This window comes from Oikopleura dioica, chromosome PAR, assembly GCF_907165135.1.
Source record: "Oikopleura dioica chromosome PAR, OKI2018_I68_1.0, whole genome shotgun sequence".
Lineage (NCBI taxonomy): Eukaryota > Metazoa > Chordata > Appendicularia > Copelata > Oikopleuridae > Oikopleura > Oikopleura dioica.
The window spans coordinates 13,536,642-13,561,624 of NC_137293.1; the positions used below are offsets into that span (position 1 = coordinate 13,536,642).

The 24,983-nt window shown below is 40.3% G+C and overlaps 6 protein-coding genes and 1 long non-coding RNA gene across 8 annotated transcripts; 4 read left to right on the forward strand and 3 right to left on the reverse strand.

Moving 5' to 3' along the window:
- The first annotated feature begins 1,172 nt into the window (after positions 1-1,172).
- On the forward strand, positions 1,173-3,547 carry LOC145703896 (kelch-like protein 9). Its single transcript, XM_081781294.1, has 7 exons — positions 1,173-1,396; positions 1,485-2,271; positions 2,313-2,415; positions 2,455-2,846; positions 2,887-3,022; positions 3,062-3,273; positions 3,314-3,547. Exons 1-7 carry the CDS (start codon positions 1,188-1,190, stop codon positions 3,419-3,421), a joined length of 1,947 nt encoding a protein of 648 aa, XP_081637420.1. The 5' UTR covers positions 1,173-1,187; the 3' UTR covers positions 3,422-3,547.
- A 4-nt stretch (positions 3,548-3,551) lies between these two features.
- Positions 3,552-6,546, reverse strand: LOC145703895 (solute carrier family 15 member 1-like). The gene is made up of 8 exons (XM_081781293.1): positions 6,427-6,546; positions 5,751-6,090; positions 5,414-5,706; positions 5,241-5,372; positions 5,028-5,193; positions 4,861-4,987; positions 3,857-4,822; positions 3,552-3,819 (listed from the first exon to the last, which is right to left on the reverse strand). The coding sequence occupies exons 1-8, from the start codon at positions 6,437-6,439 to the stop codon at positions 3,589-3,591; spliced, it is 2,268 nt and encodes a 755-aa protein (XP_081637419.1). The 5' UTR covers positions 6,440-6,546; the 3' UTR covers positions 3,552-3,588.
- A 1,998-nt stretch (positions 6,547-8,544) lies between these two features.
- On the forward strand, positions 8,545-9,957 carry LOC145701968 (N-acetyllactosaminide beta-1,3-N-acetylglucosaminyltransferase 4-like). Its single transcript, XM_081779180.1, has 5 exons — positions 8,545-8,738; positions 8,777-9,125; positions 9,184-9,444; positions 9,482-9,658; positions 9,697-9,957. The coding sequence occupies exons 1-5, from the start codon at positions 8,545-8,547 to the stop codon at positions 9,955-9,957; spliced, it is 1,242 nt and encodes a 413-aa protein (XP_081635306.1).
- A 1,074-nt stretch (positions 9,958-11,031) lies between these two features.
- On the forward strand, positions 11,032-17,718 carry LOC145701969 (putative aminopeptidase-2). The gene is made up of 7 exons (XM_081779181.1): positions 11,032-11,254; positions 11,330-11,670; positions 11,718-16,303; positions 16,344-16,740; positions 16,802-17,151; positions 17,196-17,379; positions 17,424-17,718. The coding sequence occupies exons 1-7, from the start codon at positions 11,041-11,043 to the stop codon at positions 17,676-17,678; spliced, it is 6,327 nt and encodes a 2,108-aa protein (XP_081635307.1). The 5' UTR covers positions 11,032-11,040; the 3' UTR covers positions 17,679-17,718.
- Positions 17,719-18,838: 1,120 nt separating this feature from the next.
- On the forward strand, positions 18,839-21,474 carry LOC145702762 (uncharacterized). 2 transcript variants are annotated; one of them, XM_081780027.1, is made up of 8 exons: positions 18,839-18,994; positions 19,163-19,631; positions 19,673-19,880; positions 20,021-20,258; positions 20,303-20,570; positions 20,830-21,068; positions 21,116-21,243; positions 21,286-21,474. In XM_081780027.1, the coding sequence occupies exons 1-8, from the start codon at positions 18,953-18,955 to the stop codon at positions 21,404-21,406; spliced, it is 1,713 nt and encodes a 570-aa protein (XP_081636153.1). In that variant the 5' UTR covers positions 18,839-18,952; the 3' UTR covers positions 21,407-21,474. The 2 variants fall into 2 exon arrangements, with proteins under 2 accessions (XP_081636153.1, XP_081636154.1); XM_081780028.1 differs by having other exon boundaries at positions 19,673-19,872; positions 20,013-20,258.
- Positions 21,475-21,504: 30 nt separating this feature from the next.
- On the reverse strand, positions 21,505-23,673 carry LOC145702763 (creatine kinase B-type-like). The gene is made up of 9 exons (XM_081780030.1): positions 23,533-23,673; positions 23,363-23,469; positions 23,046-23,318; positions 22,785-22,840; positions 22,442-22,717; positions 22,298-22,403; positions 22,114-22,255; positions 21,988-22,063; positions 21,505-21,945 (listed from the first exon to the last, which is right to left on the reverse strand). The coding sequence occupies exons 1-9, from the start codon at positions 23,584-23,586 to the stop codon at positions 21,755-21,757; spliced, it is 1,281 nt and encodes a 426-aa protein (XP_081636156.1). The 5' UTR covers positions 23,587-23,673; the 3' UTR covers positions 21,505-21,754.
- Positions 23,674-24,121: 448 nt separating this feature from the next.
- On the reverse strand, positions 24,122-24,800 carry LOC145703987 (uncharacterized). Its single transcript, XR_014134402.1, has 3 exons — positions 24,483-24,800; positions 24,319-24,441; positions 24,122-24,282 (listed from the first exon to the last, which is right to left on the reverse strand). It is a non-coding gene; the product is annotated as an uncharacterized LOC145703987 (long non-coding RNA).
- Between the last annotated feature and the right edge of the window lie 183 nt (positions 24,801-24,983).

Here is a 24,983-nt window from a genome sequence, read left to right on the forward strand (position 1 = left end):
GTTGGTCGATGGGAAGAGCGAAATGTATAAAAAGTTTATTTCTCTTCAGGAATACATGTCTTCAAAAAAGCAATGAGATTTTTCTATCTCTTCTTTTCTTTAGCCCAGCAAAGTTCATCTTCGTTCCTGAATAAAGAATCGGGCTTTATGAAGGAGCCACATTTATCTGACCTGGAATGTATTTCTTCGGATCAGTGATATACTCATCAAAAGTCTCTTCTGTCCAGGTCACCTTTGCTCCCTTATTAGCATCGGAATACTTGAAGTCGGGTACTGTTCCTGATTGTCGCCCGAAAAGACCAGCTTTTATAAGTTCGAAAAATATACTAACTTTGGTTATTTCCGATTCATTTCGAACATCTCCTAACGATGGGCCCTGGTTATTCTTTCCTGGCTCATATGAGTGACATTGCTTGCATTTTTGAATAAAAAGCTTCTTCCCTTTTTTCTCGCTCATTTTAAAAATATAATCAAAATTACTTCCGCCCAGATGAAAGAAATAAGTCACTGATGCACATCATCATAAAATCATTGCAAAAATATGGAATGAAATTTTGCAGGACAAAGTGAGATTATTGCTTTGTGATTCGGATCATAGCCGGTAATTTCCGCTCTTTAGAGACGATCTCACAGTTCTAAAAGGTCATAAACAGCGCTGATAAACATCATTCTAAGCTGCTCCCGCGAAAGAAAGTGATTTTCAGGACTTCTTGAATACCCTAACAGGGATTTTGAATCGCGATCCCAAGTTTTTAGTGAAAAAAAACGATCTCGAAAACAAACCCTTTATTTTTGATTCCTGGTTATAATATTATAAGAATTATTACTAAATTAATAATTATAAGATAAACTCAGAATGACGAATAAAACATTCGAATTCAATAGATTCGTATTATTTTATTGATCTGATAATTTCTATTAATTATTATTTAGTAACTATTCAAATATATTATATTGAGACTTTTTCGTCGTTTTAGATAGACCAAAATATATAATTTTTATTGTCAAATTCCAACCAGTACGATGAGTAATATTTGTGTAAGTATATTTTGTGTAAGTGAGCGCGCTTATCAGTATCTAAAGGGTCCTCCGGGCTGATGGGAAGGTATTTGTTGAGGTACGTTTGTTACTACGGCGGTGGTGCCCAATGGCGCTGGCGAGTTCTACTACATGCTCCAATAGTAAAAATGCGCGATGCTCGCTCCGGTGCCCCGCGGCCCAGCGCCACCAGAAGAATAGGAAAGAAAAAGACAAATAGCTCGGATCCTCAGTATATTCGGCAAAGAATGTCGGGCAAACTCGAGTCTCAGAACTCGTACTCGAGCTTTAAAACAGAATCAGAAGTTAGCCACTCTGTAACGGCCAGTTCTGCTTACCCAGAGACAACTTTCACAAGGTATCGATAAAGAGAATCAACCAAGAAATCGACAATTCAAATCAGAAGAGAATATTTGGTAAAAATCTTTTTCTCATACTTTATTTAGCAACACTTACCACCAAGGCCTCCTGCGAGGATTTGACGAGCTCCGAAACGACGCTCATCTTTGTGATGTTACCCTTATCGCTGGAAACTCGAAATTCCCAGTACACCGAACTCTGCTAGCCGCATGCTCTCCTTATTTCCGAAGTATGTTCACTAAAGACGCTCAATCCAGCACCATTTGTCGATCGGAAGGATCAAAGTACACCTGGTTCTCCGAGAGCATTGAGCTCCGAGGCATCAGCTCGGAAGGTCTTCGTCATATCGTCGAGTTTATATACACTGGACGCATCCCGATCTCAATGAGCACAGTGCAGAATATCCTCGCTGTTTCGCGGCACATGCAGATTCAGGCTGTATTGGATTTCTGCATGGAATTCTTAATCTCTGCGATTGATGTCAACACTTGCGTCGACATCATCCACATCGCCGAAGTCTTCGGAATGCCTCAACTTGAGGACAAAGCGACATCGTTTATGCTCGACCGATTCCCCGATTTCATGAAATCATCTCAGCTCCAAAAACTTACTTTCGACAATATGGCCGCTCTCCTTGAATCTAACGATTTGAAAGCAATGTCAGAAATGGATGTTTTCGCAGCAACGCTGAAATGGATAATGTACGACCCAGCGCGACAGCAGTACATTAGAAAACTCATGGAGCGCATTCGCTTTCCACTTATGCCACCACGAGATTTGATGGTTCACGTCAACGTCGTTGACTTCATGCGAACAAAATGCAATGATTTGCTTCTTGAAGCTTCCTCCTATCACATGCTGCCCCACTCTCAGGTAATTCCATGTTTTAAAGCCCATGCTTATTCTCCATGAAGCCAATTGTTCCATCTTCGCGTACCAGAGTACGATCGAATGATTCTAGGCTAGTTGTTGTTGGTGGTGCGGATAACACTGATGAGGTTTCAAATCAGCTCAAAGGTACCGCGTTAGCTCATTCGATGTATTAATCTTCTTCAGTTTTCAACAAGGAACTTACGGCCTACACTCTTCTCCCGTCAATGGAAACCGGTGTTCATTCTCATGCAGTCGCAGTCCTCAACAACTTCCTCTATATTCTCGGCGGTCAAAATCACTTCGAAGAGCGCGGTAAAACTGCTGTCGCTACTGTTGCCCGCTACGATCCCCGCTTCAATACTTGGATGAAGATCGCTTCAATGAACGAAAGAAGAGCTGGTTTTCATGTCTCAGCCGTGTCCGCGTATAATCGACTTTATGCAGTTGGCGGTGTCAATTCAGTTGGCCGTCTTTCATCAGTAGAATGTTATTGCGTCGAAGAAGATAGATGGAAGTATGTTGCTTCGACGCAACATGCTATTTGTGATCATGCTGGAGCTGTTCATAGAGATAAGGTTTGTTGACTCAGAATAAACATAATTTAACATGATCAAGATGTACATCTCTGGAGGTTTCACAGATGGTCACTTCTCGGACGCTATGCTCTGCTACAACCCAAAGCACGATATTTGGGAGCGCAGAACTCCTATGCAGCATCCTCGAGGATGGCATCAAATGGTCACTATCAAAGGTATTATTCCTGGAGTTTTATAAAGCTAAGCCTTTTTAGATCGCGTCTTCGTTATTGGTGGAAACTCTGGCATCAACAAGCGTATTGATGTGATCGAAACTGAAGTTTACTCGCCCGACTTCGATCAGTGGACAATTGTTGCTCCTCTGACAATGGGCCAGTCTGAAGCAGGAGCTTGCTTGGTGAACGACAGAATTTTCATCGTCGGTGGTTATTGCTGGTCTGCCAGACGATGTATCAAAGTCATCCAGGTTAGAACCTTTCATCATACAAATTCGTCAAATTTTGTAGACATACGACTCGGAGAACGACACATGGGAGCGCGTAGGAAACCTTCCTCGTGGCCTTGCTGGTCTTCGACTTTGCACTCTTACACTTCCTCATCATCTCATCCGATAAGCAACATAATATTACACAATCATTTACTTCGCACTTTTTCTTCTCAAAAATCACCAATCACTATTTGTAAAAACTCTCCTCATTTTACAGAAATGAAAACGAACACAAAAAGAATAAAGCTTCATTAAAAATGTCAATCATTTTTATTGTTAAAACTACAAAATACTTTACAAGTCTGTTGTTTCATCATTCAAGTCAAAAGCACTTGGTTTTTTCTCCGGATCGTTTTCTTCTAGAGCCGTTTTTTCGAAGTCATCGAATGCATCGTTATCATCGCCTTTGTAGACATTCTCAGAGAATTGACCTTCGGGGACATATTCGTAGTAGAATATCGAGATCAGGATGAAAATAATGGCTGCAGCAAATACCAAGGCAGCAAAAACGAAGTATTCAGTTGACTTAATCTTTGAGAAAGAAATCGTGTGATTAGAGTACCTGTAAATCAGTAAAATCAATGGACACAATAAAGATATCAATAATATTGCCAAAGCAAACGGTCAAGAGCCAAAATGACTGAAGCACAGATTTCATTGACGGAGGAGCTTGAGTGTAAGCAAATTCCAAGCCAGTTACACTGATCAGAACTTCAGCAATGGTGATGACGGCGAATTGAGGGATGAGTGCAAGGAGGCTTACTTTATTTTCCGTGTTGTCTCTGAAAAATGTCAACTGGCACTCGTCTTTTTCATTGCGGAAAAGAACGATACTCCAGATAGAGCCAGTCGCAAAGAACTCCTTATATTTATCAGCTGGCTCAATTATTTTGCATCCTGGAGATGATACTTTGAAGATGTATTCTCCTTGAAGCGTTTCTTGAGTTTTGTAGCTCTGTGTCGTATTTTTAGCGCTCAACGCGATTTGTGTCCAATCGTCCTTGTTCGTTTTCAGGAAGGAAAATGTAGCGTCGTATTTTGTTGGATTGATGAAATCGAAAATGACTTTTCCATCTTGTGATTTGTCTTTAGAAGCAATCCAGTCAAATTGATCATTGTTTAGTGGAAGACGATGATGATTTATTTGCCCTTTCTCGTTCGTGACATCGTATTTCATCCAGGTCTTATTATCAAACGAATATTCTGTTTCTGTCAAAAACGTATCCGCATCACTGGCAGCTTCAAGAATTATTTCCTCTGTTAAACTTCTTCCCATAGCTTCAATTTCCCATGTTGTTTTGCGTCCTTCAGAATCTCTTCCTTTCACAAAAATCGGATCAGATTCGAGTGGATTGTAAAAAACGGTGGAGTATTGATAAGACTTCGGCACGACAGTAAGTTCTTTTTCGATGGCAATTTGAACAAAGCCAGAGATCAGGAAAGCAACGGAAGAAATGACCATTCCCAGCGACATTTTCCGAAGATCAGTGACTCGACAACAGCTTCGATCGATGCAAGGGTAAATAAGCTAAACGCTAGAATTGTTACCTACTGTTTAAACTGAACCTGAAAAATAGGAATGAGAATTAGGATGAGAATCGGGTTGATCATCTGAGCATGATCAGGAAACATGTAAGCATCTGTATCGTCGCCGAAGATATAGCCGTTACATTGAGCAGCAGTGAGCGTCCATCTAAAATAATTTGATTGAAAGCTTGAAGAAGAAAACACACCTTGAGCCCTGCATATCAAACAGAGCCCAGAAAAACGGAAGAGGCAAGAACACAACAGCAATCGGATAGACAAATTTAGCATCTTCGACTTTTCGATCAGACCATCTTGGATTTCCTCGTGCAAAATCAAGCCAATGCTCTGACGATTTTTTCTCATCCCTTGAAGCTAGAATGATTTATTTTCATCATGAATGTCTAAAGGAAATGACTTACCTTTGCATCTCCCTCTAATTGCATTCCAACTTATAGCGCAGAACTCATAAAATACGTTTCCCTGAGGCTCACGGATTTTGTACTGTTTTCGACCGATCATAAAGAGGATGATCGAAACAACCATGAGTCCAGCTAGAACAACTACGTAAGAAAAGCAAGTCAATTCCCCAAACCTGGAAGCATGAAAGCTGCAAAATAGCAGTCTTCTCTGTCGAAGCAGCTAGCTTTTTCACGCAAAAGGGGCGAAACAAATGTCGAAACAAGGGAACCAGCATTGATGGCGAAGTAGAAAAATGAGAAAAACGCTGAAAGAGACTCTTCCTCCCCTTCTTCAAATTGATCACCGCCAAAAGCACTGACGCATGGCTTGATTCCTCCGGTTCCAATGGCAATCAGTGTTAGCCCGATGATATGCATTGTCACATGAGCGACGTTGTCCGAAAGGGTTTCCCCGTAACCGCCAAGACTTGAAATGTTCATATTTTTTATGATAGCGAAATTAAAACTTACTCTGGAATCGCAGAAATTGCATTCAAAATCATCCCAGCTGTGTAAACAACAGAAAGATAAAGAATCGTTTTATACTTTCCAAGCCACGAATCCGCCATAATTCCACCGATGAGCGGGAAAAAATAGCAAAGCGCAATGAAGGTATGATAAATAATCGTGGCAATGTCCTTGTCGAATTTCAGAAAGATCGTCAAGTACAAGATGAGCACAGTGTGCATCCCGTAGAAAGAGAAGCGCTCGCAGAACTCATTTCCAATGATGTAGTAAAGATTCGATGGAAACGAGATCTTTGACTTTTTCTTTTCGACCGAACTAGCATCATCGATGCTTAGCTGGTCGTCTGAATTTGAAGGTTAGTTGACGAGTACCTACTCGCCGTACAGAAATTTTCTTAAGTATTGTTATGCAGCAACAACCGAGTAGGAAGATTATTAATTTCAGATTAATCTACTGAAGATATGGTTTTTGAAAAAAGGAAGGGCTCTTAGCCCGAATTTCAAATAAAGTGTTAGCAGATCTATAAGATCACTCGACTATTTTATTCTATAAAGTTAGAATTTAAGATAAAAGTCCAACCTTTTTTTCAATCTTATCGACTTATGGTTATCATGTTTCAAACCCAGAAACTTAAAATGCAGGTGCATTTTTACGGTCGTATTAAACTCTCTGACTGTACCTTTTTTCGACATAATTTAGACTCTGCGGTTAGGGGGTGAGTCGCGTGCCAGAGTACCCAGTTCGAAGGTAGAACAAATATTTATCACTGCTTTATGTGTATTTACTGATAGAGAAATTATTTGGCAAAGCTAAGCTGGCTTCGTATCTTTTTCACTGATTTATTAAAGTTCGGGATTTGAAGTCAATTGAATTCTGGTTCTTTATGGGGTCCTTCTTGATGCAGGCTCATTTTTCTTGACATCTTTGAAGGTTGTTACATTCTGTTTTCTTCTGTTCCAAGAAGCATATTTTGTCGAGTTTGGTCCAAAGCCTTGTGGAATTTTGAATCGCGCTTGAATGTCAAAGGCCACTGGAGAAAGAAGGGCTTTAAATTGTTAATTAGATTCGATTAATTCAGAACTAACCAGTGAAGATACAATTAATCCAGCAACAATAGTAAAGTTGAACCCGTCAAGTTCTCCAAGAGATCTTCTGCGATCGATGATCGGTTTTTCAGCAAAATTGATGAGTCCTCCTATAATTTCAATAATTGCATACGCGACTCCCATCGTAGAATAAGGGAAGCAAATCTCGATGCTGAAGACTTCGTAAAAATACCCGATTCTCATTGCGATTGAAAACGAAATAAAAACAAGCCACAAACTAGCGACTGACGCTTGGATAACTCCAACGATCATCAATCCAAGAGAAACAAAGAATAATAAAAATGGCCATATCAGCTGGACTAGTCTCGAGTCATATTTTTCTTGGTTATACTTGTCCCTCAGAAACTGCATCGTAAAACCAAGGAAAGGAGATGCTGCTGTCGCGATAACTGTCTTGGTGATGTTGAAGTGGCTCAGATAATCTTCATATGTGCTGCCGGAAGACTCAATTTCTTCCTTTCTATCGTAAATGAAATCGTTAATGAGTGAGAGAGTCAGGTGTGAAACAAAGTTACAAACTGAGAAAACAATCACAGAACACTGGCGAAGCAAGACATCTCAGAGTCGTTTTGAAATTAGTAAATGGCGAGTTTTTCAATTTTTCGACGAGTTGTTTCTTTGCTCGTATGACTGAAATCAGCGTAGTTCCATTTCGATCCTCATTCGTAACAGTATACCATGGCATAAATGCGGCGCCGGTAAAAATAGAAAGAAATATTTGACCAGCCCAAATGAGAGAAATTTCTCTTGAAGTTAAACTTGTTCTGTCGCTTATGACTTCCCAGAGTTGACCCATGAACTGGCCCAGGTGACCTGCGGAGGTCGTCATTGTTATGAGAAAGAAAGACCAATTGAATAAGCGCGCATTAGGAAATATTCCTATTTGCAAAGATATTCCGGCGCCATACTGAAGAACCCAAGCATACAGAAGGTTATCGGACTTTCCGGGAACTGCTTGCCACATGAGCAAATATGAAAGCACCAAAACTAGTTTTGTGATAATAACAGAAAACCCAGGACCAATTAAATCTCTAATAAAGCCTTTGAGGATGAAAATAATGATACCACAAAAAGAGGCAGCATAAACCATGATTTCTGAGATCTTCGCATTTTGCGATGGACAATTTTCTATCTCGTCTGATTGGCAATTTTGCCTAAAGTAGCCTTCTTTTTTGTACATTGCTGTATGTGCGCTCCAGCCAAAAATCAGCATTACATGGAGAACTGCATCAAATAAACCGAGGCTGAATGCAATAGTTTTTTGTAAAAAATTCATAATTCTCTATTTTTCAATCTGACTTTCTCTGAGGCGGTCGATAAATTAACGATTAGGAATGATATTTTACGACATTTAAATTGGACTTTTATGGGACAAATGTGAATGGTTAAATAATTCTAGTTTGTTAGTATTTCAGTGACAACAAGAATCCATTGGTGAACCAAAAAACAATGTGCGGTGGAAATATCCGGGTAGCTAGAATAGTGCTCATGTAATAAGAGGCTTTCTGAATGCCCCTTTCGCTAATAAACCGGCAATATTTCGGATTTAAATGGAATATTCAAACAAATATTTTATAATTTTTCTGTTTCTCCTTCTCATCCCTTACTATTCAGTTCTTCATTATGAGCCGGAAAAAGCCCCCAAATACGCGAAATCGTTTCTCGAGAAAAACATAGAGAAGAACGTTGAAATGACGAAGGCAGATAAAAGAGAAGAAAATATAAAATTTTACGTTAACACTGGTTCATACTGGAATAAGACATCGGTGGAGATCGAAACGGAAATTCTTTACAAACCAAAGTATATTGACGAAGCAACCGATCTAATCTTCGGTGTCAAGTCTGAATGGAAGAAGAGGGAGCGACGAGATGCTGTTAGAAACACGTAATTAAAACATCCAAGACTCTACTTTCTATTCTTAGTTATGGAAACCCAGTTCATTACAAAAAATATGGATTCACGGCTAAATTTGTCTTCCTCTTCGGGCTGCCACCAAATGGCTCTTATCTATCAGAGCTTGAAGAACACGATGATATTATCGTCGGAGATTTCCACGACAGCTTCCAAAATCTTACTTACAAGGATTCAATGTTCTTTACTTGGACTTACGAGGCAGTGCCGAATCTTCTCTTCTGCTACAAGGGGGATGATGATATTCTTCTCAATCCATTTAAATTCTCAGAGGTCCTACTCAGCCACAAGCATGTTGTCGATCCTGTTCTCTGGGGGAATAGAGGCCAAGGCCCACGACTTGGGAAACGGGGTTCATATGTTTCTTCAAATTTCAAATCAAAATTTCATTTACACCTTTTCAATCATGATTTATAAGCAAGTCATCAAACCCATAAAAAGGGAAGATTATATCGGAAGTGGCTGGGACAAATACGTCGACCTCGTATTCAATGAAGACTACTATCCGCCATACGTTTCTGGAGCAAGCTTATTTATGAACAAAGCAGCAGTGGATGTTATAAAAGAGAACATTCGAAAAATGCCAATGATTCCGATTGACGATGCTTTTCTTGGAATCTGCTTGCGTGAGGGTGGATACAGCGGAAATCACGTCGTTAATGTCCCTCATATGATAAAAGTAAAATTAAATAATAGAAAGGTTTGATATTTTTAAGTTTCTCGGCGCCGAAAAGATGGATATCTGTGTAATAGAAAATTCAAAAGCGATCCATAAATTCAAACCGGATCAACTCGAATGCATCTGGCCTCTGTTCATGAAACATAGAAACAAGTGTGGGACTGAAGAAGAGAAGAAAATTCAAAATGTTGGTCATGTTTGCGATCCAGTTATGGTAAAAGATATAATCCTACAGAAAAATCATTAATTCAGTTCTGGTATGAGTCTGCGAACATAAAGGAGCCCCTCGGCGAGGATGACAAAAACTACGGAAGATGTGGCGGAAGTTTCAATTTTTCTTCTTGCTATAAAAACAAAGAAGATTGGAATAATAGAAACTCAGGTCCTTGTTGTTCTCCAAATGGATTCTGTGGACTTACCCATCAACACTGTGCTTGCGACACTTGTTTTGATGCTAGAACAGAGGAGATGAAAGAAATGGAGTTCTGCTGCAAACATATTGAGATTTCATGAAAGGAATGAAAAATCAAGCTTGATTTAGGCTTTGTCTATTAATTCCGTAAACAGTCGGTAACGTAGGCAAAGATTTCAATAACACACTTCATGGGCGATATATAATCGAAGAGGATGAAGATGGAACGTCATATTATCGACAATACACTCGCATCGAGAAATCGACAGTTATGTCCGAACCTTTCATTGATCCATTTTACATAAGAAGGGAAGAAAGCGGATGGGTAGTGCAAACAAAAGAAGGAATTCTGGCAAATGCATGGGTAAGACTCTTCCTTGATCTCATTTTTGTTGATTTCATATTCAGAATTACCAAGAGCAGTCAGAAAAGTGCATAAGACTAGGGAAACTTGGAGGCCAAGAAAACGCACGAGTATGGTGTGTCGAGTATTAGAGTACTGTATATTTTAATCTTTTCTGTACGGAAGATTTTTTGCTGAAATTTTATAAAATATAAAAAGACGTCACAAAGCAAAATTCATTTAATTGCTTTCAAGGCATATTGTTGACCCTCATAAAGGAGCCGGTGAAAAGGAAATTTCTTCTGAAATATTTTATGGCGTTCACGATTCCTCCATTGAAAGTGCTTAACCAGCTACAAAAGAAGTTTAAGAGCAGTATAAATGTTCTATTATGCGGGTAGATAGCAAATTCAGTCGTTCTATCAATGTGGTTTTCTCAGAGCCCGCAATCAGACAGGCCAACTAGTATAATTTAAGGATCCCCAAGTACAAAATTTGATTGACAGAATATTTCGCAATAAAACTGGCCCTATGATAAGTAATATTTGTTTACTTCAAGTTATTGGCGTCAGATTAAAGACAAGACTCCCCGACTGTGTGCATGAGAATGCGACGCAGAAGCAAAACAAAAGTGGCCATATATTATGATCCTGACATAACCGTTTTCCAGAAGTCGACATATTTGCATGAAAAAGTCCCAACTCTATTTTCTTCAAAACGCGGCAGGAGTGCGCCACTGCCACCTTGGCAAACGTTGTAAATGACAAGAACCAACAAGCGCCGATAAAAATGCATCTGACTGCCAGAAACTTCTTCATAAGTCCAAGACTCTCTTTTTTCGATGAGGTCGATATTCGCCCTTTTGGGCTTGGCGACCGCCTGCTCGAAGGACTCGGGGAGTCTCTTCGGCTGGACTGTCGACGATCTCGAAGTTGAAGTAGATAACCTCAAGACAAGAGCTGACTCTTCAGAAAACGATATCGCAGCTCTACGATCTACAGTTGACTCTCTTACGAAGAGAATCGAGGGAATCGAAGGATCACTCGCATGCCCAGGTTCGTTATTAGTAATAAGTTATTACTTATTTTGTAATAGGAACTTCTGTAAGTAAATCGAATTATTTTCTTTAGCTGGTTCAACTCTTGACACATGTAAATGCTCTGCTGGCTCTATCTCCCTCCCATGGGTTAACAACGGAGGATGCGTTGACGAATCCGCATATGTCTGCCAGCAAGAGAAGAAGAACTACAACAACTGGCGACTCCCTCGAACTGCCGATGGCAAAGCTGTCACTCAGCCTTCCCATTACAATGTCAAGCTTCATCTTCCCGGTCTGTACGAAGAAGATAAAATTGATGGTGCGTTTCATTTTTCTGGCGAAACCGAAGTCCTTTTTACGGCAAATGAAGACATTTGTTTCTTCAGTTTGCATTTGGAATATAAGCTAGGGCTCTTTACTCATAATTATAAGGCCATTTGATTTTTCTCATAGTTCTGTTTACATAGCCCTATGTGAAGCCAAAAGTGTCTAGGGTAATCTTAACTGTTGGCGGCGTTGACGTCCCTGTCACATTTAATCTGAACGCGGAGTACCAATACCTGACAGTCTATTTGGATCACAAAATTACTGCCGGCTCTGAAGTGAGCGCGATTGTTCACTACGAGAATGAAATTCCTACTGGAACTAAAGGTCTTTATTTGTCGCACTACACTAACCCCGCTGGACAGAAGCGATATCTCCTTGCAACGCAGTACGAGTCAACTGCTGCTCGAATGACATTCCCATGCTTCGATGAACCAGATCTCAAAGCCACCTTTGATTTTGAGATAAGCTACATGTACAAAGAATATACAGCAATCTTCAATATGGATCCAGCAGGACCACCAACACAAGTCGGGGACAGATACACCGTCAAATATCAGCGAACAATGAAGCTTCCGACGTATCTCCTTGCCATGCTCATTTCCGACTTCAATCTTGAATCTTCGGGCGTAAGCGCTGATGGAGTCAAAGTTCGAATTCTCGGTCGACCTGAGTGGGCAAATGAGACAAAATGGGCTTTGGAAGATACTCTCGCAGTCGTTGATGGTCTTTCCGAAAAATTCGGCTACAAGTATTGCGATTCTTTCCCAGGATCAGCTGGGGCTAACGGTAACTGCAAGTCGGATCAAGCCAGTATTCCTCAATTCGGTGCTGGTGCAATGGAAAACTGGGGTCTTATTACTTACAGAGAATATTACATGCATATTGATCAAGCTCGTGATCCCTTCCGAAGAAAGTACTACTCTACATCTATCATCGGTCACGAGCTCATCCATCAGTGGTTCGGTAATTTGGTAACATGCCCTTGGTGGGATGAAATTTACATCAACGAGGCTTTTGGGTCAATCGGTGGCTATCTTGGATTAATTTATTCGAAGAGCCACGAAAAGATCAACTACCAGTGGGAAGACGAGTACTTGATCGATGAAGGTTACAGAGGCATGTACACTGACGGAACCGCTCTCTCCCGACCGATGGTGAATAATGTCAACAATGGCGAGCTCAAGGTTGAGACTCCCCAAGAGTGCTCCAATCAATTCGACAATATCGCCTATCCAAAATCTGGAAGCGTCATGCTCATGATTCGAGCTGTTCTTGGTGATGATCTCTGGACAGAAGGACTTCGAAACTACCTACAAATGATGAAATTCGATGTCTCCACTGGTGACAATCTTTTGACTTTCTGGGATGGCGTCGTTAATGATCAAGTGAAAGCAGAAAAACTCGGAGGAATGACTCCATCAGAGGCTTTCGAGCCGTTCTTCAAACAAATGGGCCTTCCGGCACTTAAGATTAACGAGTTCTACGACGAACTTGGAAACTTGAAAATCTCCGTGTCGTCGAGTCGTTATTTGAATACCAAACATAATAAACTCCACCCCTCAAGTTCGTTTAAATACATCTGGAATGTCCCGGTCGTATTTCGGGAGAATGGCGTCGACACCTTCCACTGGATCAAAGCTGGTGAAACGAACCAAGTTTACGAGTTCGATATCTCTGAAAATACAGTCATTGACCCAGAGTCAAATATCTGGATGAGAATCAACTTCAACCAACAATACATCGACCGCGTTACCAACTTGACTGGAAAACGTCAAGCCAGATCAATTTCAAAAATGATCCGTGATCACATGACTTTCCTGACCGAAGAAACTCGAGATGAGTATGATGTGGATCTTGAAAAAGTACTGTCTTTGCTTGCATTGATCGATCCTACTGAAGAAGTTTCGGATAAGAAGATAAGATGGGGACAATGGGCTGAGCTCTCTCAATTAATGAACAGCAAAGTCTGGAATGTATTCATCGCTTACCTTTCAAATGTCGACGCGGGAACAGTCGAAGAAGATCTTTACAAGACTTTCACAGGTCATATTCAGAGCCTCGTCAGTTTCTGGAAGACAGATGGTCTCTATCCAGATGTTCAACTTAACGATCCTGCTGAAGACAAATGGTATGGAGACTGGTCAAGACTCAACCAGTTCCTACTTCCTCTTGCACGTCGATTCGATTCCGCTGCTTTCGCCGTTGATGCTATTGATTATATAAGACCCGTGGTTTCTGGTTCTAATGACTTTATGGAGTTGTCCCCTGACTCAAGAGCTGATTCCTTCTATGCTGCCGTCCAAGCAGGCAATCAGGATACGATTCAATTTGCCCTTAATAAAATCAACGAAGCTGTTGACAATGGAATGGACATCAATTACATCAGATTGTGCAGAAGTACTGACAGCGCTAGCTCTGTATCCGTCGGCCTCTACACTGGCGACTGCCGAGAAAATGTTTACTTTATCGCGTTGAGTTTCTCAAAGGATATCACAACTGTTGCTGATATCGCGTCAAAACTGCCCAAAGATCTCGTTGGATATTACTACATCAATGTTGCTGCGCGAGATGACATGGCAGTATCTGTTACTCGCCATATTCAGAGCCAGTCTGCAATGGACATTGAGAAAAATTGGGTTTCAGGTCAATTTACTAGCTTTGTCGAGACTTCTTGCAACTACTTTTCGACGATGGAGCACAGGCAACTTCTCCGAGAATGGTCGAACAAAGCATGGAACGCGGAGTTCCGAAGCAGCCTGTCAGCTTCGCTCACAATTTGCCAAAATACAATAACAGCTAACGAAGAGCTAATGGATCTTCACTACGAATCATTTACAAGATTCTACTGCAAAATGGACACTCTGAGTTGTGGCGAAGACCTCGTTGGCTCTCCTTCCTCATATAACTCTTGGTATCTTCCCAAGAATTCAATGGGTGAATCTCACTACAAGCCTACCCAATACTACGTCGATTTGAATATTCGAAATTTGACAGATGGCGCTCAAGAAGAAGGCAACTTCTACTACGATGGTACAAGCCAGGTTGAATTCACGAGCAGCGTAGCTCTCGATTCCATCCACATTCACGTGGACAAAGAGGAGCTCATGAAAATCACTGGATACGTTGTAAGAGCAAATGGAAAAGTCGTTCCCGTCCGAAAAACTGACCACAATTCTAACCGATTCCTTTTCTCATTTTATTTGGATGCAACAATTCCTGCTGAAACACCCATTTCACTGATCATGAACTATAACGTCCAGCTTACTCCTGCTACCGAAGGCCTTTACCTCAGCAATTACGAAGACAAAAACACTGGCGAAACACTCTATCTTCTTGCTACTCAGTTTGAATCTACTCATGCTAGAGAATGTTTCCCCTGCTTTGATGAGCCCCAGCTCAAGGCGCAATTCAAATTTTCGATTGAGTTTGACCTAGGCAAAAGACAAGATTACACTGCAATTTATAACATGGATGTTGAAAACAGCGTTGCTTTACCTAATAATCGCCGGAGGAACTACTACTTTAATAGCATGCCAATGCCGACCTACTTGATCGCCATTCTTGTTAGCCCATTCAATACAGAGTCAAAAGGTATTTCTCCAGGAATAAATGCCGGTGTTCGTATCCTTGGAAGACCAGAATGGAAGGATGATACAACATATGCACTAAATGAAGCCAAGAGTATAGTCGATAATTTCTCAAATTATTTCGACTGGGACTATTGCCACGCTTTCAAAGAAAATCCTCAGAATGATGCTCTTGGAGAGCTTATCTGTAAAACAGATCAAACCGGAATCCCGCAGTTCCGATCTGGTGCCATGGAGAACTGGGGTCTCATAACATACCGCGAGTACTATCTTCATTACAACCCTCAGCGAGACAACAATCTTGTACGAAGAACCGTCACAAGAATCGTTGGCCACGAGCTCATCCACCAATGGTTTGGTAATCTCATTACTTGTAAATGGTGGGATGAGATTTACATCAATGAAGCTTGGGGATCGATTGGAGGATATCTCGGTCTTCAACAAGCTGAATCGAATGCTAATGTTGAATACGAATGGGAAGATGAATACCTAACGACCCAGGGATACACCGGTTTCACTTATGATGGCAGAAACACAAGCCGTCCAATGGTCAACAATGCCAACAACGGTCTTCTTAAAGTTGAAACACCTAATGAAATTAGCATTCAATTCGATAGTATTGCTTACAACAAAGCTGGTAGCGTCATGATGATGATCAGAGAAGTCATTGGCCAAGATAAATGGCAGAAAGGTCTCAGAAAATATCTGAAAGATAATCAATATACAAACCCAACTTGGAGAGAGCAGCTTCTTGCTTGGGATCAAGTTGTTCCAGATTTCAAAACGAATGCAATTTACGGCGAAAATGATATCAACAAACCAGAAAATATCACAGAAGCTTTCAAGCCATATTTCTTACAAATGGGTTATCCTCTCTTGAAAATTGAGAAAAATACAGGAAACAAGTACACAATCAAGCATTCTCGATTCATGAGTAATGAAGGAGACCTCTCTAAACCAGACAGTGACTTTGGCTACCAGTGGAACGTTCCGGTCATTTACACGAATTCAGCAGGTGGTGATAGAAAAATTCAATGGATAAAAACAGCGTGTAAAGAAACCATTACAACTTTGACCCTCTTTGAAAACGCTATCATCGATCCCAATGCTAATACATGGCTTCGAATCAAATTCTCTGATGCTATCCTCTCGTAAACACAACCAAAATTAACGTTCTTTATTTTATTTCAGTGACTATGCCAAAAACGACCAAGTAAACAAGCGTCAAGCCGCAAAAATTGCCCAAGATGCTTACCAAATGGCTGTTTCGCCACGATACAACGGAGTCGTCAAATATGCAGATGTTATGCAGGCAACAAAGCTTTTTGCCAAGTTCCCAGCTGAAAAGCAAAACTGGATCGTTTACCGAGAAATGACCTACTTGAATACTTTTGCTTCTCGCCTAGTTGCTGCAACAATGGACGAAGACTCAACTACCGGCCAGGCAGAATTCGCAGAGGCTTTTAGAAGCTACATGTTTGACCTGGCGAATAACAATGCTATCCATGATCCATTAGACGATTACAACGTTAATGCAGAACGATGTTACCCTGATGAAGATGAAGGCCATGCCCGTGATGAGTCGAAGGTAAACTAAATTTATATAATTGTAGCTTATTCGTTCTACATTTATAACGTGATTTTCTCAGGCACGAATGGCTCCATATGTAACGCAAACGCAACTCTACTACGCTCCAACTAGTGAAACTTTCTTTGATCAAGCAGAACGACTGGCCAATAAGCTTGTTAATGGAGCACTTCCATTCTTGGAGCAATCTGCTGATACAAGACCGGACACTTTTATCGGTGCAGTCATCAAAGAAGAATCGGCTTTTATAAACGACCCTGTTGATGCCCCTGTTATAAACCATTTTGTCAACGAGCTTCAATCTCAGACTAATACTGACTTCAAATGCTCAAGTACTCAATTGAGCTACCCACTCTACAGTACTCAAAAGAATCTCAATTGTGAGCTTCATCGATACTGGAACGCTCTACTGTAAGATATTTGAATAGTTCTGACGAATTCTAATCTTCATTTAGGTCCATTCGAACAAGAAATGGCTATTACAAGCTTTACAAAATGCTACCGGTCGAACTTCAGCCAGTTTATACTGTGGACGCAGCGGCAAACAAGTATCTTTACCGTTTCATTGTTGATTCTTTTGCAACTAAAAAGACAACACAAGAAGTAAAAGATTACCTACAAACTCCTGGACGGCTTAACGTAAGTCTTTCTATGAGCAACCATTCTCTATTCTTGTCGTTTAGAGTCTGATTTCGAATTCGTGTTCTTACATGACCATTCAATCCGACTACGATCTTCAAAATAGCTGGTCAGACGAATTACTTGACTGGACCGATGATTCTGGAGTCAATATCAGAGAAACACGTGATAATTGCTTGCTCAACATTCTCAGTCGAGCATCAAGCTTCGAGCAAGACTACATAAGTGTCCGAGAATGGCTTCGAGCAGAAACTTCAGCAACCTGGGGAACTGACACAATTCAATTCGCAAAACCTTGATAAGTGCCTCTCTCTTAGCTATAATAAATATTCCTAACAATCATGTGTTTTATAAATTGTCTGAACCATTTTATTATTTTTACTCGGTATTTTAATTATTTCGAATAGATCTGATTGATTTTTTTAAACAAGTCGTAGTCCCGCTTAGTTTAATTTGACAACAGCTCAGATTTATCTCTTTGTTATACAAAAAATATTAAGATCCGTGGTACCCAGATTAATAGACAAAATATGAATAAATTTTTCAAAGGCGATTCTGATTTATATACAAAAAATAGAGCAAAAGTAAAGTGGATTCATTTTCGGAGACGCATCAAAACGACGCACTTTTTGAACTGATTCCAATCGTTGATACTAGCATCGGGCGACTGCACTCTTTTTTCGTAGTAAAAGCAGAGACAGTAATTCGGGCAGCCGTCGAAATTGTTTGATTTGAGAATGAAGCATCTAAAATTCTTTGAAACACGGATCCAATAAACAACTTACTTACTTTTTACAGGCGTCTCTTACTGGATTATTTTGAGAAAGCTGAGTGTGTCGTGTAGATCGCCCGCCGGATTTTTTTATGTCCGGCATTAGATTTGTATAAGTCTGATGGCTTCCATAGTTCGTGCCTATGAAAGATCTTCGTTGACAATATCCCTTCGCCTGGCAAATTCTCTCACTTCTCGTCATTCTCATACATGTACTGCACGTTGTACTGTTACTATTTATTATGTCAAGAACACAAGAAAAAATTATCAATCTCAGCAGCATTTTTATCTCTAATTGGGTTTTGTCGTCTAACAGATGCGTAAAAAAGTATCGTGCGGGAAGCTCAGGTGGCGCAAGAGCGGACTCATGAGTCGTTTCAAAACATGATACCGGAATAACTTATTCCAAATAAGATAAAAAAACGTCTATTGTAAAAAGCCTATGCGTTGTTCTTTGTTATCTTCTAATTCGCCCTTGACGATTACCGTTTTAAATCGTGTGCATTACCGCATTATCTAAAGTACCTTATCACTAAAACATTTGGCTGCCAGACAGTTCCTTTAGAACAGTGAACTTATTTGGCATTTCTGAACTTTTTGCAATTTTATTATTTTTCGGGCATTTTGGTTAAAGCCTTTGAAAAACGAAAGAAAAATAGAATTGCTCTCATCTTTATTTGCATTTCAATGACTGTGGTTGTGGCAACGCGCTTTTGTCTTCGCCCTCGATTCCTCAATTTTCATAAGTTAATTTGTTTGACTGAAGATCAAAAAGAGTAAAGAGGAAAGAAAAATGTGAAGATGTCTTCCAGCGATTCTGATGATCAAGAACTTTTGCTAAAGGTTAGGATAAAACTCGTTCTTTTTACTAGGTTAATTAATTTACGGATGCCAGCAAATTCAATTAACGTTTTTGTTTGCTCATCTACTTTATTGCTGATTTGTTTTTTGGTCAAATAAAATTGAAAATGTTTCAGTTCAAGTCGATAAAATATATTAAACTCGTTTAAGAATGATGGGCTTCAATCAAGCAAGAAAGAGAAATGGTCTCAAAGTAAAATTGGCAAGCGACAATTTGTTTCGTGTTCCTCACTGCTTATTGTTACATACATACAAGTCTACGCTCTCCTCGCGTCGCTTTCTTTAACGTGGCCTTATCCCAAGGATTATTCCATCGCGACGGGATGGGTGTTCATTTTCAATCTCGACTTTTGGGAACTTGCGAAGGTCTACAGCGCGGGGTACAAGGCCTTTTCACGACAACCGACGCCATCTAAAGATGTTATGGGCGATCACTTTGCAGTCTGGTACTCGCTCTTCGCCCTCTTTTACTGGTGTACTTATGTAATAAGTATGGTCGTCTACTTTTGTTTCAAGAGCTCGGCAACGAAGAAACAAACGATTCTGCCAAGATTGAAAGTTTTTCTGCTCGGGTTTTGGTATTTCATGACCATTCCTGTTGGGGTCAATTTTTCGAAAGGTAAAAGTCAATCTTCAAAGAGAACAACTATTACTTTTCAGTTTACTGGTGTCTTCCGAACTCGGGATCAAAAATGGACGTGGACAACGAGCTCTTTTGCTTGAAAAGCGGAGCATCCATTCTCTACTTTATCATCTCAACAGCTTCATTGCTCTTTCATTTCGTCATCGTTCCAACTTTCTACGCAAGAAAGATCAGTCTTGGGATTGTGACTCCGTACGTCCGGGCTCACGAGAACGCCCTTCTCAGGCAACGTGCAAATCAAAATATCCCATTAGCCTAAATCATCAAAACGAACCAAAAATAATTGAAGCTTGTTTTCCCAACAACAGTCTAATTAACGTTTTTCTTGACCAGTTCATGTTCAAAAATGAAAAGCACGTACCAAGGCGCGAACTCGAATTTGAGTTTGGAATCAACCGAAAACTTCTCCTGGATAATTTATACTACCACTCCCAATTCAAACGGAAACGAGCGTATTTTCTGATAACAGATGCGGTTTTCAAAGGATCGCTTATCATTGCATACTCCGGATTTTTCAAGCTTTCAAAGGAACCTAATGAGTCATTGGGAAGTTTTGGCAAGCTTATCTCCACATCTGTTTTATTTTCAATCATTTTCGTAAAGGTAAAATTTCGTGAAAAAAACGAACGTAAAAAAATCAAATCTAGTTTTTTTATGATGTTTACTACCAACCATTTCGTACTTTGCTGCTCAATATGCTCAACTACGCCTGTTTGATATTTTTATTTTGCAACGCGGTTTTTGGCTTGATGTTGAATATTCCCGGCCTGGAGTCGCCTTTCCAAGATCCTGAATATCTGAAACCTCTTTTAATTATGGTCAATTTGTCGTGGTTCTTGTTTATCTTGGGATGGATTTTCTACGCAATTTATAAGTCAAGGCACAGGAGAATCTGGCCCTCGCTTTACTCAAAAGGTAACATTTCAAAACGTGGCCCCTAACGATGTTAACATGTCACTTTGACAATGTGCATCTTCCAGATTAGTTGTTACACAATAGTTATTACGATGTTTATTTTACACTTTAATCGTCGAACCTTAGGGTCGTTTATGCTATTGCAAAACACTGACAGAGAGTGTCTGAAATCGTTGACAAAAACGTGTGAAGCAGAACATTGTTCTATTTAAAGAACTATTTTTAACACGGATATAATTGAGGCAATTTGTTACTTTAGATCGGAAGAGCTATCTTGTTGGCAATAACGAGCGCTTTGTCGAAGCCCTTAGAGAAGCATGTGATGTGATTGAGCAATCACGCGCGGTGGTGCCTCTTTTCGCACCTGCTCATCGTCTCAAGTTCCAGATATTGAAGATGAATGCACTCACAAGAGAAGCAGAGTATACTTGCGAGATTCTGCACCCCACTTTGCAGGAGTGCCTTCAGACTCTTATTGAGACTTATGGAACTGTTCAGGTAAAACAACCGATTGATTATAATATCTTACTCACATATCTATCTAGAATTCTTCAATGTTCACTTCTGTGGCGTCTAACATGAATCAAAATCACACAGCTGAAGAGTTGTTTGCTTTGATACCAGAATTTGCAGAAGCTCTGGCAAAACGAGACCTTGATCTTGCGCTTTCCCGGTACCTTATTATGACGAAACTAATTAAATTTACATTATTTAGTAAGCATTGCCGACGATCTCTTCTCAAAGTTTCTGCTTTGGCTGCATTCAAAGCTGCCGGGCAGAGAGCAAATTTTCTCCGCAACGTTCTCAACCAAGCAAAAGAAACATCCGAAGCTTAATCCTAAGGGTACCACTGAAACTATTTTTGCTGGCTATATTTTTGCACAAATAAACTTTCATTTTTTCACGTTTGTCGAACTGTACGTGAATGATCGGATTTCTATTGACGAATTTATTTTGTTAGAAAACAGTCACTTTTCTCGTGAAGTCATAGGTCTGGGAAGGGCTGAAATTAAAATTTTAAGAAAGTGAAACTGCGTGATGAAGTAAAAAATGAAGAATTAGAAAACGAAGAAGTAGAAAGTAAGAATAAATTAAAATGAATGATGAGGAACTAAAGAGCGGTGGAAACATGTTTGACGAAATTTGTTCTACGCGATTCTTCTAAAGTCGACACTCGTGAATGCCTAGTACTTCTCTGGGAAGGAAGCAGCGGCAACTTGTTCCTCGATATCTTCGCCATTCTCTAGGGCCTGTTCCCATCGAATGATCTGGGCAACACCCTCGATGAAAATGTTTACCAGCTGGACTTCAGATTTTCCAAGTCGGTCGGCGTTGGAGATATCCCATGTGCCACCAGTAGAGGCAGAGTCAACTCCTGAAGAGCTTGTCATAAACATTCATTGGCGCCCTTTCTTACCCTTAGTTCCTCGAACCTGGAGACCCATCTTCTTGCAAACATCCTTGAAATCCTTTCTGGCGGAGAAGAGTGGAACCTGAATTATTAATCAAACCGGCTCTTTTTTTACAAAAACATGATTTTTACCTTGACCATTGAACCAGCGCGGAGTCCAGTTCCCAAGTTAGAGGGGCAAGTCAAAATCCAGCCAAGATGCTCAGAGTGCATAAATTCAACGCCTTCTTCCTTGAGAACATCTTTGAGAGAAGATGTTATCTTTGCAAATCGACTGAAAGACAATTAGCGTTTTATAATCTTCTGGGAAGCTTACGAGATGATTTGCTTGACGTTATCGCCCTTTTCCATGGAGATGAGTCGGGTGTGATCTTCTTCGTTGATCCAGACGAAGACATTCTCATCGTTGTTGTGGAAAATACCTGAGTAATGGGAAATTGGATTTATGATTTTGAAATACCTCGAGCGTCAGGCCAGTGTCGGCCGCAACCAGAGCTAAGCAAAAGAGTTGAGTCAGGTTCCTGGAAGAGGTTTCCTCGCTCACGAAGGTATTCCTCCTTTTCGGCGGTCATTCCATTCGGCTTCTCGCCATAAGATCGAGAGCCAGCAAGGGGAAAGTAGTCGCCAGCAAGATCACCTTCGAGCTTCTTGAGACCCTTGACGACCAATCGTTCGATCTCCCGTCGTTCATCAAATGAGCAGCAAGGAGGGAGTCGGAATCCTCGAAGAGATCGTCCTGAAAATTATTGTCGTTGAGACTTCCACGCCCACTGGAAAATTGAATTTTTTGTATATTTGCTAACCTGTTCGGCAGCGTGAAGTAAGAACGTATTTGCCAGTCGGATCGATCTTTGTATCACTATTAAAAATAGTTATTGATGGTTAAATATCAATAAGAATACGATTCTAAGCGCTTATCATTTTTGAAAGAAAGCTCATTTTTCAAGAGAGAGAGCTAATAATAATATTTGATGAGCTTGGGATTCTAACTTGTCCTGGGTAGCTCTTATCTTTTCAAGAGACACTCTCTTCACTCGATAAAGAAGGCGAATAAATTTACTCACGAGATCTTGTCAACGTCAAGGTCGGTGGGATGCTTAGCATCGGCCGCGTATCCATTGTGACGAGCGGAAATTACCGGGTCGAAGATTGGCTTGAAAAGCTCGAAAGACTCTTCATCCCCAGCGACAAGGCCGCAAGTCTTGATCATAGGGTGGCCCTTGTTATCGATGCCAGTTTTGATGCAGTGGCCAATGTTGACTCCCAACTTGGTCGTCTTGTTTTTGAGCTCGTCGTACATGCCTGGATTCGCGCGCATTGCTTCGGCAAAGATGTTGCTAAAAAGGTACGAAATGGAACAATCGATCTGCGGCCGGCTTACTTATGTTCGGACAGGTCCGGGAGTTTGTCAGGCAGATTCTCAGCCAGAAAAGTGGCACCTTTCTCCTCGCAGTAGTATTCTTTGTCGCCGCATCCAGCTTGAATCCACTAAAATTTATATTTGATTATATTCTTCATTTATATTGGCAAGATATGAACAGCTATTCTTACCTCGGGGAGTTTCTTGACGCCCTCAGAAAGCGCAGTTGGTGGATAGTCTGCCATAATGCAAGAAGATACTCTGAAAAATAAAACTCTGAAAAGGGAGATCGCTCGACAGCGTCTGTGCGCTTTCAAATGGAAGGTCGCGCTCGAGAATAGAGAGGCGGTGTCTCCCCAGGGAGCTCATAAGCACTGTATTGTTAGAAATAGCTACGGTAGCTTAGCTACTCGAAGAAGAGATCAGCAGTAAATTGTCTTTGAAAAGTTTGAATTGATCTCTTTTGACATCATTTTATCTCATTGATGCTCTTGAAAAGGACAGAAGCTAGCTTTGAGTTTCAAACAAAATCAGAATGCAGCAGAATAGGTCTCGTGGGAATCCTTTGCTAATTGATGGTGCTAGAGTGCGCAGTGTTACATCAGATGCCGCTTATTCGAATGCTTCAAATTGCGACTAGTCTCTTAGATAAAGTCTTGATCTACCTAACTTAATTAATTTATTCAAGGCATACTTAAATTTATAGGACATGGACCATGTCACATGGTCCCTAAACATTTGGTGCTACATTTTCCAAAAATAAGAAACTGAAAATAAATCTGCGAGACTTTTTTATTCAATAAACATGTATTCAGAAAAAAAGAAACAGTAAACTTATTTTAACAGTTAAATTGAAAAGAACTGACCGTACACCTTCCAGAAAAGCTCGATAAAATCAAATTGATCATCAACCCAGTCAACAGCGTTGATGATTTTGACAGCTGAAAATATATATTGATAAGCAACAACCTGTTTACCTCGATTCATGATGTTCATTTTGGTCCCGTTGTCAGCAAAGGCACATGGATCGATGGTAGAGTTCAAGGGTAAAATTGTGAGATCCCAGTTAGAGCTCGGCAATAAATCACCCTCCAAGGCATCTAAATAAATTTGAGAACTCGGAAAACAAGGTACTCTCTACCAAAAAGCGGATCAATAACAATAGCTGCAGCCCTGATAATTTCGATCTTGCAGCTTGCGATGGCGATGTCTTCTATGTAATCAACAAACCTCGCGATGAATCTATAAATAGCGTAGAAATACTTTTGCAAATCCTCTTTTGTATCAATAATATCTTCAGAAGATATTCCTCTCCACCAGACCACTTATAAAAGTTCTCTCAAAATCATTGATTTTGCCTCTCGTTAAATCTTCAGAACTTTTCCTGGAATATTTGAGCCTGGGACTGTTCGAAATCTCACCATCGCGCGATCATAGAGGATTCTGCTCTCGTAGATTAGCTAATCAAGGAGATAAATATGTCTTTGAATATCATAAAGAGACACTACTTCCAAAGACAAATTTTCCTTTCCTGATTACCAGCTGAAACTGTATCTCCATAGAAATATTTTGTAAGAGTCAAAACTTCGATCCACGCCGCTATCGATACCGTATTATACTCATTATGAAACAAAAACAGTAC